An 18,910-nucleotide genomic window follows, 5' to 3' on the forward strand; every position below is an offset into this window, starting at 1 on the left:
CGCGATCTTTGAAAACGCGCTACCGGCGGAATGGATTATTTGCCAAGTCTTCCAATAACGCAACATAAGCCATTGCACTGTGTCAAGCATTTGTCGGAGACTTCATTTATACAAATCACATGTATAGCTTTCACAGATACAGATACATATCACAAATAAATCATTATACTTATTTGCTGTTACCATACTGACATTAATCATTTTTAACACCTGCTTGTGGATAAAAAATAGACACTTCTTTACTCACTGGAACAGGGTCCTATATGTAGTATCGCTATTCTACCACTCTGAGTATGCTCTGCGTACGCATACTCAGAGGTGTGCGTATATTTACACACATTTCTACGTATAAGTGCAATTTGATAAATTCCACACTTTGCGTAAAACTGTTCCTACAAACACTTTACGCACACTTCTGTGCGTACGCACATTTGATAAATGAGGCCCCTGGATCGTGAGGCAGCAGCGGACCTGGATCGTGAGGCAGACGTGGAAGATTGGACACCTCTGCCACATCCTCTGTGTCCTCTGCCTCCTCCATGCGTCTGGGTACTACCTAGCTCGGGGACTCAGATTCAAACTTTTCAGCCATAAGTGCAGATGGGTATCCAGTTTGCACTGAAGCAAAGGCGACTATGCTTTTTTTTGTTATTGGTGGTCATCATGACAACATCTGGCAGTGAATGGATTGTCACAGTGTAACTGTGTCCCAAGTCGAAGGATGCGACCTTGCAAGGATGCGACCTCAGAAAATTATCACTCTGTCTTTGAAGGTCGCCGCCTCCGAAGTCCACGAAAAGTACTGAAATGCGATCGTCTAACCTTTGGAGGATCCATAAGCAGGACACAGCGGAGACGTTTCTGACTTATTAAAATAAATATGGAACCAGAAAATATGACACGTTGATGTAGATCAGTGGTCTTCACTATTGTTTTTCATGAGAACCACACTGATAGGACAAAATCAATAGGTGTGTTCGACATCGGCTGTGGCTGGATGTAACCGATCGGCGAGATTAGCCGCGAGCAGGCGGGGAGGAGCTGAAAACGGAGACGTGAAGTCGGACGCGCTGTGCTTCCCGTAGTTTGCAGCATTTACGTCAGGCATGGCTGATCACGTGCCGTTTGCTTGCTTTATCACAATAAACATGATTTGTAAGATGTAAACTACATAAAAAGTTAATTATACTGTTTTGAATGTCCGTGTATGAGCATGAGTGGAACTGAAGAGGCTTACAGCATCCTTTTTTTACAGGAATAAAGTTTAACATAAGCATATATTATTTAAATACCAATGTAGTGGGGTCTACGTTTTTTCATTTCTATTTCCATTTTATTTTGATGAAGATGACACAATATAACATCGCGACTACATGAAAGAGCTTTAACTGTTATAAAAATACAGATTTGTGAGCATTTGTGGAACTAAGGGCGTAAAAATACACACGAAACACACGTGATTGTTGTCATGTGGTGAATCCGACAAATCGTGAAACAGCTGTGTCGTCATTACAGCCCGTGCAGCTCCTCTTCGGGAACTGCGCTGGCTAACTCAGGCGGCTGATCTCGAATCGCTCTCGCGGTACTTAAAAACCATATGACACAGTCACGTGCCTGCAGCGCCAGCTTAAGTCGGACAAAAGTACTAACCAAAATGCACTGCTTCAAGTCAGCCGCCGATCGGTCTGCGCAGCGCCGCATGAAGTCGAACACACCTTTCAGGAAAGCCACTTTTACCGCAAAGTATCCAATCAAAAGTTACATCCAGTCATAAATAGTATGTCTCCTTATCAATCTGTCATCCCTGAACATAGAATATGCAATGCAATAAATACAAAAGGGCTTTATCATTCTTTATTATTTACCAGTCAAATTTGAGACAAGATGATATCCCTTAATGACAAAAAACAGGAGTGCAATTCAAAAGCATTATGCGTGTATAACAAGCAGTCTGATCTTATGGTACTTTGATGTCAAATGACAATCATTCTGTGCAAGTGCTGCAAGCAGAACATGCTTATCCACGTATGTCTTGATATAATGGATATGGTTTTCTAACAAAGTTAGAAAAGACAGAAAAAGCCAATGCCTGCATGATCATATCACCTATATATACACACACAATAATATTAATACAAAACATAGCTTATAATACTAAAACAGTGACAAGAAACCTTTTATTTGCAAAACACACATTTGTTTAACAAAAGTTTAAGAGGCGGTTTCCCGGACAGGGATTAGACTAGTCCTAGACTAAAATAAATGTAAGAGCTGTCCAAACTGAAAACAACTTGCGCTGACATAACTTAAAATACATCAGTGCCCTTTGTTTTGCCTCAAAATGCACACAGGTAATGTTTTAAGTAAGGCATGTTTGATAAAACTAGTTATATTTCCTAATTAAACTAAGGTCTAGTCCTGGCTTAAGCTAATCCCTGTCGGGGAAACCACCCCTAAATGTTTATTTAAAAATATCCAGCCGTTATATTTAGCCATTACAGACGCGCAATGAATCTCAGGATAGCCTAGGCTAGATCCATTTGTTCTATCCTTAACAGCGCGGTGAAATAAGGACGCATTTTGAGGCTTTATTTTAAGCAGTCTTCGAATTAGGACAGCCTTAGCCTTCAATTGCGCTGCTGTGGCACAATAAGTCTTAGAACATGTCCGGCGAAGGTCACAGCCTTTAAATTGGGACACAGCTTAAATGCCAAATGTTTTGTGTTGGTATTAGCTTGTTTTGGGATATCGCTTGCTGGAGTTGCACTTATTTCAGAGTTTGTATTGCTTATGTATTGTTGTTTCTGTAACTTTGTGCATGTCCGTGCGTTGTTTTAGTATCATGGTATTTTAACTATACACGTTGGTGGAGTATGTAAACCTTTTGTTTATATATAGGCTAGCCTTGTTGTATGGCCAGAGGAAGTTATGCCATATGCTGCCACTGATGCAAACTACTTACCTTTAGGAGAAATTTTAAATTAGAAATGTATTTTACATTATTTTACTATAAGCAGGAGATCCTTTATTTGCCTCCATAACTTTCAGATAAATAGATAAAAACTTTGTACACAGCATATTATATGCTAATATCATACAAGCTGAACGGAATTAGCCTGGCTTCGCCCTCCTACGTGCTTCCGCTTTATTTTCATTTTGCTTCAGTACTACGTCTGGGACTGCACTGTAGAGTTTCGTTTTCTCCTGCAAAAATCTGCAGGTCCAATCAGCGAACAGATGGGGGTGGCTAAGAACAATGACGTTGAGGTTGTGGGTCAGTTTGATTTGTAGTTCAGTAATGGCAGCGGAGAAGACCTGAGAAAAGATATTCGGTCCGTTGTTGCAAAACTGCCGAATATACAGAAGTTAAAGCCGGAGCAAGAACCAGTTTTGTTTGTCTGATTATTCTGACTTGTTGTTTCCGTCCGGTTTCGCCGCATGACATACGTCACGACCAAACGTTAGCTATTGGTTATGGCAGATTCAGAGTGACTCTGGGCAGATCCAATAGTTTTAAACTTCAACAGAGGACCCTCCTTAACGGAAGTAACGCTTTGCAATGGAGCGTGGCCAGACTTAATGTACGAGTCTGGTTGGACCAGGCTAGAACGGAATATGGTCGCTCATTTTGTCTCCCTTGCACTCTTGGGTAAGGGTTGGCCAGGCTTACAAGCCATACATTCTACTGCATATGCAACTGAACATGCCGAGTTTCATGTGTATATTTAGAGCTTTAGTTTTAGTTATATAGCAGTTTTATGTAAATAGTGCTTGCCAACAAGGGAAGCTATTTGCCTTGTGTAAATAACTTTCTGAATTAATTCATTTAAATTAACCAAATGTTTGTGTTGCATTTGCAATCCTGTGAAATTAAGGGAAAAACAGATAACACTACAGATAACAGATAACCCATCAAACCCATGAATTTATGTGATTGTGACACTTTGTGAATGTGGCATTTTACATTTGGCCACGTTACAGGCCCGGCTCCATAGGGGAGCAAACTTTAAAAAAAAGCAGCAGTGCAACTCAGCAACCTATGTGGCGTTTTCTTGATGTATCACCCTGCGAGGTTTGAAACATTTGTTTCTTAAATGCAACTCACACAAGCTATATGTCGCTGTCACTATCACCCTCAAAGCGAACTGCATAGATAAATCATACATTATTAATAAAGCTGAACAACGTGCTAACAACTCCAGGAGGGCAGCGAGACAAGGATAGTTTACTATTTGTGGAGTCCAGTCAGAACAGGGAACAATCCAAAGATAAGAGCAGGTGAGGAGTCAGATGGGCAGCAGAGAGATCAAAAAAACATTCAGGAACATAGACAGCACAGAGACATTTGTTTCATTGTTCTTTAAAGTATTGCTCATTACTGTTTACCCAGCAATAGTTTTCTTTTTCCTTTTTCTCTCCTTTTTTGTGAGACTGCTGCCTAGCATTATAATAATCCGAATGATACTTTTCCACAAGTGAAAAAGAAAACAAATATTCTCATTCGGTGTAAACTGTATGAGAAGGAGGAGAGGTACCATCTTTCTCCTGTTACCTTATTATCTGTAATGAGCTGAGATCGCCATGCCCCATGCCATTGAAGTAAAGAGCAGAGACGATCCATATGCATTGCTCTCGCCTCCCGCAGTCAATGGACACACAATTCCTGATATCCAGTCTTTTCATTCGCCGCTGTGTTGAGTTGACTTTTATCCGAGTTCATGACATCTAAATCCTTATTTACTAGCGCCTGTCTCCTTACTAAAAGTTCTCTCGAGTAATTTCTTTGTGCTTCCCGGTGAAAAAACAGCATAGACCAGCATAATTCCCATGCTGGTTTGGTGCTGGTGTAGCTGGTGGTCACCAGCATACCAGCACCAAAAGAAAACATGCTGGTCTTGCTGATATGACCAGCATGGGATGCCGGTGCTGGTATGCTACTTCTGTTACTACAGAAAAAGTAGTTTTGTCTCACATTTTTGTCTAAAAGGCTCATTATGCGGCTCATTATGCAAGTCTTTTGTTTCCTCAGCTGTCAATCGCAGATTATTCAGGAGCTTTACTGCCTTCTCGCATACGGCTTTTCCTGGGCAAAAGTATCTTAGAAACTTCAAAAATCAATATATTGTTTAATGTAAATGAGTTGGCAGGAAAATGTTCACATAATTTTAAAGGAAAAACTCTAGACTACTAGATCCTGTTTTGAAAAGTCTTAGGAAAACATGTTTAGTATGGGTTTTGTGGACTTATATCAGTGACTTAAACATTTAGCTTTTTCAAAAACCATGCATAAACATTTTTCTCTCAAAAATAGAAACATGTACATACATGTTGCTCAACTAATGTAGTAGCCCAGTTTGTGCTGAACACAATGTAATGAGACTTTTGCCATTATTATGTGTTAAGTAACTGAAAAAAAACTTAAATGTAAGTGCCTGGGCCTGCCACACTAGTATTAATTCATTTGTGATAATAATATCCCCACTGGGTTTGCCAGTATTTTATCTTGTATGAAATATATTTGCTATACTGCTTGCTTCAACATAAAAAGTTTAACGGTTAAAATACCACCAATACCATTATACCATCACCTTGCTAGCCACCTGGAAAAAAGTTGTGCTGTGCTGTTTATCATCCAGTGTACAGGCGTAAACACACAGAGCTGCAGTCTATTCAGCTGGAGCTACAGAGTCCTGACTGTAAACTCAGCAAACTACGGGCTTCCACCATCATGACCGACTACAACCCTAATTACTGCTTTGGTGGAAAGACTGCCTCTGTCAACGATCTTAAGGAGGTGCCACGCCGCAACATCTCTCTAACCAGGTTAGGGGTCAGCGACAACTCTCTGTGGTTCAGTTGGTTTGATGCAGGAGGATTTGGGGCTTCATTTATAAAATGTTGCGTAGAAAACATTCTAAATTTGATCTTACACCATTTTACATTCAAAATTATACATTTTATTATTTAAATATTAAGAATTTAAGTGATTAAAAATGATAGCACCAGTTTTACTGGCCTGTCCATGTAGTAAGATAAAATGTGACATTATGAGACAAAATGTGAAATTATGAGACAAAATAAGTAACAATTTTCCTTCTCTAATTTTCTTTGGTTGTAGAGGTTTAGGTCATGGTGCTTTTGGGGAGGTCTATGAAGGACTTGCTGTTGGTATACCAGGGGAGCCCAGTCCTATGCAGGTGGCAGTAAAGGTAAGATCAGTAAAAAAATATGAAAAATATTTAAACGGTAATAGAAATAAGATGAATCTTAACAAATCATGTTTAAAACAGCACTTGAATTGATCAGTGTCATATTCTTTATTTGTGGCTTCCATAGTAAGCTTGAACATACCTGGGATTTTTCCATCTGTATAATCAGATCAAGAACAAATTCTACAACTTAAGCCTGCTCCCTGACAGGCTAATTTTCAATGGAACAAAAAACAAGCTAAAATGACATTATTTATTCAACTGTTATTCATGTAGACATCCCTGGTTTATCCTGAAACTTAGCCAGTTAGGTAGCCAATAAGTCATATTCAAATATCAGGTTCCAGACATTGTTTTAACTTACAGATACTTGTGTTTAATAATGTGTCCTTACAAAAAGGAAAAAAATTATCATGGACATGATCATCATATATTATGAGTTAAAATGTGTTAATGATTTCCTATTTAGACCCTTCCTGAAGTATGCTCTGAGCAGGACGAACTGGACTTTCTCATGGAAGCTCTTATTATCAGGTAAAACTTAAACACAAAAAACATTATACACTCTGATTCGTAAAATGCTACAAACCCACATATTTAAAGGTAAAGATAAAGGGCTAAATATCTTTCTTCTTTTAACAGCAAGTTTAGTCACCAAAACATTGTGCGATGCATCGGGGTGAGTCTCCAGGCACTGCCTCGCTTTATTCTGCTGGAGCTCATGGCTGGAGGAGATCTTAAGAGCTTTTTGAGGGAAACTAGACCCAGACTAGTAAGAACAATATATACATATATACAACCAATTGCTTCTTATTCCCAGCTTTATAATCCTCTATAATGTTCTTAGGAGCACCCTTCCAGTCTAACCATCGTAGACCTTCTCAACATTGCCAGAGACATAGCCCGTGGCTGCCAGTATTTAGAAGAGAACCAATTCATCCACAGGTATATTTACTGATACCCAAGCAAATAAATGCACATTACTGTCCCCATAACAAAAAGATTAGTTTGCTTTCTTCTGAGGTGGACACATATTCAGCGTTCTTCAACTCTGTTTGTGAGTCTACTTTTTGACACTCCTATCTAGAATGGCATGACAAATTAGTCTACTTACAATAGAACTAATTTATGCTAGATGAACAGCCTGGTCATCAATCCAAGCTGTAGAACAGGGTACGTTGAGACGTGTACCAATCTGTGGTTTAATTTGAAAGTTCCTAACACAGTTTGTTATGCACAGCTTCAGTTTTAGTAATACAGTTTCTGGAAGGTCATTGCTCTTAAACTGAAACTTTAACCTGCAACAAAAACATGAATACTATAGTTTCCAAAGAGTCAAACATTTGACCATAACTATAGAGGCTCTTACACATCTTTTAAACTTTTCAAACCCTCAGCCCAACAAAAGCTGTGCACCCTCATTCCTATATCAATTCCTAAAGCCAATCAGATTGAAACTGGCAATTTTAGCTAGCTCTTGCCAGTTTTGTATGCACTGTGCATCAGATGATCTGTAAAATTTTTTGATGATGGTCAATAGCTGCACTCTGAGACAGAGAATTACATATACATATATATATATATATATATATATATATATGCAATATATATATATATATATATATGCAATATATATATATATATGAAGAGTTTGGTTCCAAAACGCAATAAATCCATTTTGACAAATTTCGGTAAAAACGTGTTTTCTATACCAAGAAAGTGACAAGATGAAAACCACTATTTTCTGTTACAAACTTTCACACAGCATCTTAAGGTTATAAATACATAAAAAATTCAAATCCATAACTTGATTTTTAAAGATTTATTATAAAAACTAATTATTTTTTCCACAAAATGCAATAAATCCATGACAGTTTTTGTTTCAAAATGGTAGAAATCTATTAATTCAATGTACAAATGTGCATTCATCTTTGCCATTTTATATTCATTTAGTTGAACAGTTGTACACACTGATAAAAAATAAACATTAATGTCATTAATCAAAACACTTACTTTGTCATATTAAGATCACTGTCAAATTGCAGCGGTTATACTTGACGCCGTTGCTTAGCATTTTTCACAGCGATCAGCTGTAAAATGTTTTGGTCCTGCTCGATTTTCGTTGACTTTGAGTAAAATAATGTAAAGTTTTTCATAAGATCCCCTGGGGTCAATGTGTTAGCATGAGGAACTTGATGCTGGCGGGAGATAAGCGCCAGTCTCCCGAGTGCTTCGCGTAAATTATTAGATGTTGATGACAATCTTCCCCGTCACAGAAAACCATCACAGGTTTATCAATGCCATTAAAGTATTATTTTGTTTTGTTTGTTGATCACGAAGTACAAGGTAGATGAGGAAAACTAGGACTCCGTGTACTCAGCGCGCCCCGCCATGTTTGTTTACATTGCGTGAATGGTCCGCTCTAATATCAGGAATGGATTTGTTGCGTTCTGTAAAAAAGGAGGAGTGGCGTTTATCGCATTTTGGGAAAAAAGGGAGAAAAAATGACAGAATAACACGGCGGATATTGGATTTCGCGTAAAATTAATTATTTACTTTTAAATACTGACCTGATATAGTACTGATTTTGGCAGTAACTAATTTTTTTCAAAAATGGCGTTTATCGCGTTTTGGAACCAAACTCTTCATATATATATATATATATATATAATCTGTACTCAGTAATCTTTTGAAAGTGACACCTGCTTACCGTTTTACATTATTCAAATTGCAACAATACACAACCAGTTTAAGGTCTGTTAAATTAATGTTTCTAACTATGATAAAAGGGAACTAACACACCATATATATATATATATATATAACTAAATGTTATTCAGAGACTCCAACTTTATTATGCCATATAAATTGCATTTAACATCAAAACCAGGCAAAGTTAGATCTAGTGTTGGGCTATGAACTCATTTTAAGCATAACATATGTTTAAGTGCATACTTTTTTCAAATTGACCTTTAGGTTTATAAAGTCTTCCTGCTGAATTCAATATTTATAACTTTTTCATTCTTGTTTTAATTAACAGGGATATTGCAGCCAGGAATTGTCTTCTGACCTGCAAAGGTCCAGGGAGAGTGGCTAAGATTGGCGACTTTGGGATGGCCAGAGACATTTACAGGTATTAAAGTCTATATATATATATATATATATATATATATATATATATATATATTTTTTTTTTTTTTTTTATAAATATTACAGGCTGAATAGTATGACATAGTGGACCTATAGACTACTGTCTTATCCCAAAGGGACTTAGCGCCACCAACAGTCCAAAGTTTCTTTCACTTACATTTTTGCTTATAACTTCTGGGGCCGTATTCACAAAGAATTTTAAGGCTAAAAGTAGCTCCTAACGGGCGAATTTAGGAGCAATTCATAAAAATAATGGGCGTGTCACTCCTAACTTTAGGACTCCTAATTTTTTTCACTAAAAGTAATTCACGAAGCATTTTAGCCCTAAAAGTAGCACCTAAGTCTGGGACAGCTTAAAAGAAGTCGAGAGGACTCCTAACTCACTAAGACCTATTCACAAAGGATCCTAAAATGCCTTAAGGTGCTGATCCTCCTTAACATGGACAGTTTCACCAACTCAAAAGCATTGCCTAGACTTAAAAGCACACTTTAATGTATGCATATTTTTATGACATTTGTTTCATAATTCATTACATTCTTGACAAGCAGGAAGTTTTTAGAATTACATGAAACAATAATGATATTAAATATTTAATATTGTATGCCAACCTGTTGCCATGCTTGCCCGTTTAAAGGCTGCAATCTCAACCCTTGACTGCGATTGTAATGCATACCACCGCCTCTCGCAGTCGTCCGGGGTCCGCGACACAAGCGGGAATGCTGCATTGATCTGCAAATAAATCCTCTCCCAGTGATACGCAGGGTTGATCCGAAATGAGCGTGTGCCTGCGGTTATAAGTCATCCAAAAATATTTTTCATGATTTTCGGGTCGCGGTCGGTCGGGTCATTTGAAATAAAAATGCCAGTTAACTATTTTAAACAATTACTACTTAAAAAAATGCGGGCCAGGGAGCGGGTCCGGTATATTTATTTTGTATTTTTTGTGGTCCGAGTTGCGGGTGGGTTAGTTGAAAACGTTGGTCGGGTGCCGGTTGTTTTGTACAGTACATTGTCTCCCAAGCTTAGTTTTGCTTGATATCTCAGTGCCGAATTTCCCTTTTATTATGTTTCTTTTTTCCAGCACCAACTGGGACAGCAGCAGTAACTGATCCTGCATCCAGTTGGGCTTTCTTTTCCGTTTTGGCGAGTTCATAATCCACCGTCATTTATTTATTAGGCTTCTTCAATATAGGCAACATATCTTGCTTTAAGTAGTCTATTTAGGCTAATAGGATGTAAATTAATCAAGGAAGTGTTAATGCAATGTCGTTTTTTATTATTAGGCAAATGGCGGTTTTCATTTGGGTATTATACCTTAATTTAATTTCATTCACGACTTTTCTTTTATATATGCATTTCGATGGCATTACTATTATTATTTTGTGTAGGACACAGACATATTTCGATGTAATTCCATGATTTGGTGCATGTTATGTTCCGCATGACAGCCCTGTCATCTAACAACCAATCACCATGGTCATTGCGAGGCAGCTCGTGCATGAGAATTGACGTCATCCGTAGCAACGAAGACTCACTCTTAGTTTAAGAGTTATATTTTTTCCTTACTAAAAGTAGGTCTGAAAGGCGTTGTGAATAACTTTTAAGAGAAAACTCCTAGCTAAAATCTTTTAGTGCGATTTAGGAGTACTCTTAGTGGTAAGATAAAATTCCCCAGGGGCCGTATTCACAAAGAATTTTAAGGCTAAAAGTAGCTCTTAACTGGCGAATTTAGGAGCAACTCCTAAAAATAATGGGCGTGTCACTCCTAACTTTAGGACTCCTAATTTTTTTCACTAAAAGTAATTCACGAAGCATTGTAGCCCTAAAAGTAGCACCTAAGTCTGGGACAGAGGACTCCTAAGTCGAGAGGACTTCTAACTCACTAAGACCTATTCACAAAGGATCCTAGAATGGCTTAGGTGCTGATTAACACATACACAGTTTCACCAACTCAGAAACATTACAAAGCACACTTTAATGTAAGCATATTTTTATGACATTTGTTTCATAATTCATTACATTCATGACAAGCAGGAAGTTTTTAGAATTACATGAAACAATAATGATATTATATATTTAATATTGTACGCCAACCTGTTGCCATGCTTGCCCGTTTAAAGGCTGCAATCTCAACCCTTGACTGCGATTGTAATGCATATCACCGCCTCTCACAGTCGTCCGGGGTCCGCGACACAAGCGGGAATGCTGCATTGATCTGCAAACAAATTCCTTTTCCATCAGTGATGCGCGGGTTGATCCGAAATGAGCGGGTGCCTGCGGTTACGAGTCATTCAAAAATGTTTTTAATGATATGCGGGTCGCCGTCGGTCGGGTCGTTTGAAATAAAAATGCCAGTTAACTATTTTAAACAATGCCGGTTGTTTTGTACATTGACCCACGCATCACTGTCTCCCACGTCTCACGCTTAGTTTTGCTTGATATCTCAGTGCCGAATTTCCCTTTTATTATGTTTCTTTTTTCCAGCACCAACTGGGACAGCAGCAGTAACTGATCCTGCATCCAGTTGGGCTTTCTTTTCCGTTTTGGCGAGTTCATAATCCACCGCCATTTATTTATTACATTAGGCTTCTTCAATATGGGCAACATTTCCTTGCTTAAAGTAGTCTATTTAGGCTAATAGGATGTAAATTAATCAAGCAAGTGTTAATGCAATATCGTTTTTTATTATTAGGCAATTGTCGGTTTTCACGTGGATATTAGGCTACCTTGATATAATTTAATTTCATTCACAACTTTTTTTTATATGCATTTCGAAGGCATTACTATTATTATTTTGTGTAGGACACAGACATATTTCTATGTTGTAATTAATTTGGTGCATCTGTGTTGTGTTCCGCATGACAGCCCTGTCATCTAACAACCAATCACCATGGTCATTGCGAGTCAGCTCGTGCATGAGAATTGACGTCATTCGTAGCAACGAAGACTCACTCTTAGTTTAGGAGTAATCATTTTTCCTTACTAAAAGTAGGTCTGAAAGGCGTTGTGAATAACTTATAAGAGAAAACTCCTAGCTAAAATCTTTTAGTGTGATTTAGGAGTACTCTTAGTGGTAAGATAAAATTCTTTGTGAATACGGTCCCTGATGCGTATGTCGTAAAAAACAAAATATTTTTCCTCTGAATCCTTGGATCAAGATGATTCGATTGCGATTCGATCACCATATTGAACGGTAAAAACAAAAACAATACAATTCACAAAAAACTATTTATTCACATACTGTACAGTGCCCTCCACAATTATTGGCACCCCTGTTTAGGATGTGGTAGTGGACTTTTGGAATTATCCTTTTTTTAACAACATAGAACCCAAATGCAAAAAATCCAACCTTTTATTTAAGTACATTACTTTGGTGGTAAAAAAATCACACACTTAGAAAAAAAAAACCTTGAAATCATGTGTCCCACAATTATTGGCACCCCTGATGTTAATACTTTGTACAACCCCCTTTTGCCAACAAGACAGCACTTAATCTCCTCCTTTAACAGTTCACAAGATTGGAGAACACAGGGAGAGGGATCTTTGATCATTCTTCTTTGCACAATCTTTCTAGATCATCCAGTGTCCTTGTGTCTTATTTTCTCACTACTTTTCTCATTTTGTACTGTTTACTCCACCAAAGCTTCTTTGCGATACTAACATTCACCTGATACAAGCCTGAGTAAGCATAATATATATACTGATGAGTGGATGAATAATATATTTTGGTTTATCCCACACACTGAGTTGTGTGAATTTTGTGTCTTCTCAATTACAAACTTGGTAACCGCTATCTTGTATTTCTTCCTGTGTTTCTGTCACATGTGAAAGCAAACCACCCCACTACAGGCAGTTCCAGTACAAAGCTTTTCAATGATCTTCTTGATTTTATTCTTCAAAGAGATTCAGCGTTAGTTTCCCTTGAGCCCTTCTATGCGAGATACATTGGCATGAAAGACCTCTAAGAACATGATTGTAATGCTGCTATGTGAAGATGTGTTCTACAGGGTAGAGCAAGCCTAGCTGGCAGTATCCCTAAAGGCCCCACACTGGTTTATATAAAACCAATGCCAGATAAGACAGGCAGCATTAAAATTGTGTCAAAAGTGCAAATGTCTTGTTAGTAGACCTGTTTGAGTCGCGACTCACTCGGATCTTTAACCCGGATCTTTAAATTAACTCATGAGTCGCGAGTCTCTAGTGTCATTTACCCGGATCAGTTGAGTCCTACTACAATTCAATGTAAACCCATAAACAGCGCCACCACACACACAAACCTCTTTCAACATTATTAATGAGACTTCGCTCGCACTACAAATCCACTCGTAACCGGCTGATCTGCGCGAGAACTGATCCGAGATTCTCACTCAGAGCCGGAAACATTGCAAACTCGAGAGACCCGCGCGAGCCGCGAATTGACCCGAGATTCTCACTCAGAGCCGGAAACATTGCAAACCCGAGGGATCTGCTCTGACTCGAGAATCTTTCAACTCGTAACCGGCTGATCCGTAACCGGTTGATCAGCGCGAACCGTCTCTCCGCCTCAGGGGGCTGCGTAAGCAGGACACAGTTTTTTCTATATTATTATGCTATTATTAGGCCTATTTTTTAAATGGTCGACCATACACACACCAAACCTAAAACCTATAAGCATGTTATCTCAGAAGTGAAAGGCTTTTGTTGTGGATTTGCTTTTGAGGAGACTTCAGTCGCTCTATAGATCCACTAACCGGCTCCGGTTGATCCACGCGAATCAGCCGGTTAGTGGATCTGTAGAGCGAGTCCCATGGTCTGCAAGTCTGCAATGTTTCCGGCTCTGAGAATTTCGAGTCGCCAGTTACAAGTGGGTCTGTACTGAGTTTCCTTGGCGATTTAGCAATACTGACTCAAGTGATTCAAGTGACTCACACAACCCGGATCACTTTAGTGAGTGACTCACAATAACCCGGATCCTTAAAAGGAGTCGAGTTTGCCAGGCCTACTTGTTAGGGAGATAGTGAGCAATATATCTTCTGCCTCGGTCTCTCTCGTTTTCTTTTTGTGATAAGTGCTCAGCATAAAACCCTCCTGATATTGATGCTTTAGCAACCTGAGGATAGCCGATAAGAAAGCAAGACAGTTTTTTCTTTATCCCACTTACTCTCTTTCAATTTTGCTACTGTCATCATAGTGTCAGACACTGGAGAAGATCTCAATAAAATCAGATCTGGATGAAGATAATAGTTTGAAAAAAGTATGAAAAATTAGAAGGATCTATCATCAGAAAAGGAACATCATGAAATGTTTATAACGTGCAGAAAGCATTTAAGTTTTTTAGTTATCTGTCAAGAAAGACCTTTCTATTCAGGTTTTAATGGTTTTATTATATATTATGAGAACAGTATGCTTTAGTATATGTTATGAGAACAGATTAAATAAAATGTAAACAAAAATTTCCAAAATAGTATTTCTTATATTGGTTTAGGCCACGGATAAGCTAATATTGAAGCATAAATAAATGAAGAAAGAATATTGGCATGTTAACATTTTCTGATTTCTGCACCACACTAGCTTTTTTCTTTCTTTCCTTCTTTCTTCTTTTTGTACTGTTTCATAATTAAAGGTCACATAGGGCCCCATTTTAACGATCTAAGCGCATTGTCTAAAGCGCACAGAGCAACGTCTAAATGGGCGTGTCCGAATCCATGTTTGCTAATTTAATGATGGGAAAAACGGTTTGTCCGCCGAGCGCATGGTCGAAAAGGGTTGGTCCTATTTTTTTAATGATTAACGGGAGTATTTTGGGCGTAACATGCAATAAACCAATGAGAGTCTCAGCTCTCATCCCCTTTAAAAGCCAGTTGCGCTGGCGCTATTTCTAATCCCTATTCAGATGACGGACTTTGTAAACTGAAAAACTAAGCGGAGGAAGAAGATCCCCAGTTTAAGATTAAAGTTAAATAATTGTGTTGTTTTACACTTGTATTGAAATTTTTTCATTAAAACCTTTAAAAGCCGTTTTTATTTAGTCATGGAAGTAAAAAATCAGGCTTTTAATTGCTTTAAATGGCTATCCAATATCATCAAAAAATTATTTGCAAGCATGTAAGAAAACGTTTGTACTCTAAAAATACGTTATTTGTTACAAACAGGAGATAAAGAATTTACAAACGGCTCCGCAAGGTTCGGCACTTGGACAGCGTCAGTTTTTTAAGCATTACTTAAAAATGTTTCTCATCTCACCATATCCACAGGTACAGAGTCATCATATACAATAAATCCGTGAGGTAGCATTTAAAAAAAAAACATTTAAAAACAGATGCATTTGTTTAAAGCAAAGCATATTTACTTACCAGGCTACAGGTAAAGCAGCTCTTTGCGCCTTCTAACGTTTCATAATTGGTCCTCATGTATGTCCAAGACACTCAATAATAATCTTTTACATTCAATCCTTTAATCTTTCATATTTAAAAGCATTTTTGTGCTGCTGCGCATTCATGTACTATGTGATAAGCAAACCCGCGTTGTCCTCCCGTTTATAGGCGCATATTACTAATGCACTCTTTAAAGGAACAGTATGTAAGAAATGTATATCAATTAATCATAAAATGGCCCTGATATGTCACTAGACATTAAGAAATCATTTTCATTTCAAATATTTATATCAATCACAACAGTGGTCTGGCCAGGATATTGTCATTTAAAGTTGCAGCCCTCAACTGATGTTTATGTTGTCATTTTGTGTATGGGGCACCAGTTGTGTGATTGCAGTACCAGTTTTAGCCACAAGTTTTGTGATTGCAATACCAGTTTTGGCCACAATCCTACATACTGTTCCTTTAAATAACATAAAACATATTGACCAGGTTTTTGTTGGTCAATGGCGTAGTCTATTTTAGTTGCCTTAAAATAGCAACGCGCCAACAATGCGCCTGAACACACCTCGTTTTCAGACCAGAACGCCCATGGGCGCAAAAGGGGGCGCAAATGCATTTGCTATTTAAACAACGTGGCGCTAAACGTGAAAATTATAATTGCGCAGGGTGGAAACTAGCGAAAGACACTTGCGTCGCGCATTGCGCTGCATTGCGCCGGGTGTAAGATAGAGCCCATAGATTCCAAGTAATGTCACATTTTGGAGAATGTCCACGTCTTCTGTTCTGGGTTTGATTAGGCTAGAAAAAATTTACAGAGAAATCCATAAGGGTAATTTGGTTATTGCCTGGATTTATAATAGGAATCACATAGCTCTCATTTTTATATTGCAGAAACAAACTTACTGTGAGATACAACAAGCAAATAGACTAGACAAACACTAAATGTTAGATTTTGCTGACATTGATATATATATTTTTGCCGTGATTTAAACCTCTGCATGGTGTCTTTATAGCCTATCATTCTTCTACCTGTATTTCATGATGAGTGTGGAACAAAAGATTATCCATGTCACTGATCAAACCAAATCCCCAATCACAGTGTAAAGCCCAAAGTCACAAAAGTCAACTTGACAATCGAGTAAATGTTGTGCAGTTGCGAGAGCATAAAGAGAGTCGAGTGAGCGCTCATCCCAGCACTTGCATATGTGACTGCATTTGGGCGCGCTGAGCAGAGGTGCGCTTTTGCGTGGAGTCTTTTTCACCCGTGAACTAGCCTATATATGCGCCCTCACAAAGATGCTTCTTTGGCGTACTCGCACATCCCTCACTCCCGGGTTGTTTATGAGAGTGGCTTAGATTTGGGTCTGAATAAATGCAACATTCTTTCATAAAAAAAACTATGCCTAAATCATTAAATAAGTAAACCGCTTGTGGCCAGTAAGGGGCCCCACAAGCCCGCAATTGCATGGTTTGCGTGGTGGGTAAACACGCCACTGCCTCACTCTTACATGGCATCTTATTGGTTGAAAGTGACTTAACGTATTCAATGACGCAACACAAATAGATCCACCACGTTCTCAGGTAGCAATTTGACGATTGCCTTGTATAATACGCTTGCGACATTTGATATTAAAATAATGCCATAATGAACTCGGACAAGTAAAATTCTCTTTTACTTGCCCCATCGAAAACATTCACCCAACTCTTTCCCCACCATTGACATGTTATCTCGTCAATTTAGAGAAAACATTTCCCTCCCACTGATGCTTCCTTGATGAGTTTTTATGGTAATCTCTAATTACACTATTATCCGCTAGATGGCCCAATTTATAAAAAACAAAAACAAAAATAAAGCTAACAACATTTTAAACTCTCTGTATGTTTTGATCTTCGTTCTGAACCTGATCTCTAACAAAATTCCTTGTAATGTAATTATTTCAGCTTTTTGCTCAAAATAGGTATATTTGAAGAAACCTACCCATATTTAAGAGGTTATAAAAAGAGAACAAATGAAGATATGATGAAACATATTTGAAGAGTTTGGTTCAAAAATGCGATAAATGCATTTAAAAAAAATTAGTTACCACCAAAATTAGTATTGTATTATGTCAGTATTAAAAAGTAAATTCTTAATTATATGCTAAATTCAATATCCGCCGTGTTGTTCTGTGATCTTTTCTCCCTTTTTTCCCAAAATGCGATAAACGCCACTCTTCCTTCTCTGCAGAATGCAATAAATCCGCTCAACAAATTACAGCGCATCATTCCACGCATTGTAAACAATAATGGCAGTGCTTGCGGAATCCTAGTTTTCCTCATCTACTTTGTACTTTGTTATCAACAAACAAACAAAAACAAAATAATACTTTGATGGCATTGATAAACCTGTGGCGAGGAAGAAACGTAAGCCATCAAAATCTAATAATTTAGGTGAGAGGCACTCGGGCGAAGGAAAAATGTTTCTCACACAACAGCATCAAGCTTCTGTCATGCTAACACATTGACCCCAGGGGATCTTAAGAAAAACTTCAAAAAAAATTTACGCAAAGTCAATGAAAATCGAGCAGCTGATTGCTGTCAAAAATCTTTTTCAGTGATACCACTAGTCAACTAAATGAATATACAATGGCAAAGATGAATGCACATTTATATGTTGATTCAATAGATTTATAACATTTTGGGAAAAAACTTGTCATGGAATTTGTGGGAAAAATAATCAGTTTTTATAATAAATCTTTAAAAATCTAATTACATTTTTAATGTTATTATGACCTAAAGATGCTATGTGAAAGTTTGTAATAGAAAATAGTTGTTTTCATCTTGTCACTTTCTTGGTATAGAAAACACATTTTATCTGAAATAAGTCAAAATGGATTTATTGCATTCTGGAACCCAACTCTTAATTTTTCCCATTTTGTTTGTTTGAAAGCTGAGGGTGCTATATTTGTATGTTTATATATTTATAGAAGAAAATTTTTCCTGGAAGGCATTTTGTGAAAATTGTGAAAATCACAAAAAATGCTGCCGGCAACTTAAAAAAAAGCTGGCAGGAATGAGTAAACACACATTAATGTCGAGCCCTGAAGATTATTAACCATTGTGTTGTAAAATCAATACAAATCTTAAACAATTGTTGGCTGAATAATTATCAATTAATGTAAATACCAATCAATAATTGAAGGTAAAAGATTTTT

General features: G+C 37.7%; 1 protein-coding gene across 1 annotated transcript in view; it reads left to right on the forward strand.

The window, feature by feature from the left end:
* Positions 1 to 18,910, forward strand: part of LOC141362609 (ALK tyrosine kinase receptor-like) — an 810,085-nt gene that overhangs the window by 777,461 nt on the left and 13,714 nt on the right. The window contains exons 20-25 of the mRNA XM_073864911.1: positions 5,637 to 5,823; positions 6,119 to 6,209; positions 6,679 to 6,743; positions 6,852 to 6,981; positions 7,057 to 7,154; positions 9,250 to 9,342. Of these exons, the coding sequence (XP_073721012.1) occupies positions 5,637 to 5,823; positions 6,119 to 6,209; positions 6,679 to 6,743; positions 6,852 to 6,981; positions 7,057 to 7,154; positions 9,250 to 9,342 (664 nt within the window). The remainder of the gene's footprint in view (positions 1 to 5,636; positions 5,824 to 6,118; positions 6,210 to 6,678; positions 6,744 to 6,851; positions 6,982 to 7,056; positions 7,155 to 9,249; positions 9,343 to 18,910) is intronic.

This window comes from Misgurnus anguillicaudatus, unplaced genomic scaffold, assembly GCF_027580225.2.
Source record: "Misgurnus anguillicaudatus unplaced genomic scaffold, ASM2758022v2 HiC_scaffold_28, whole genome shotgun sequence".
Taxonomy (NCBI): Eukaryota; Metazoa; Chordata; class Actinopteri; order Cypriniformes; family Cobitidae; genus Misgurnus; species Misgurnus anguillicaudatus.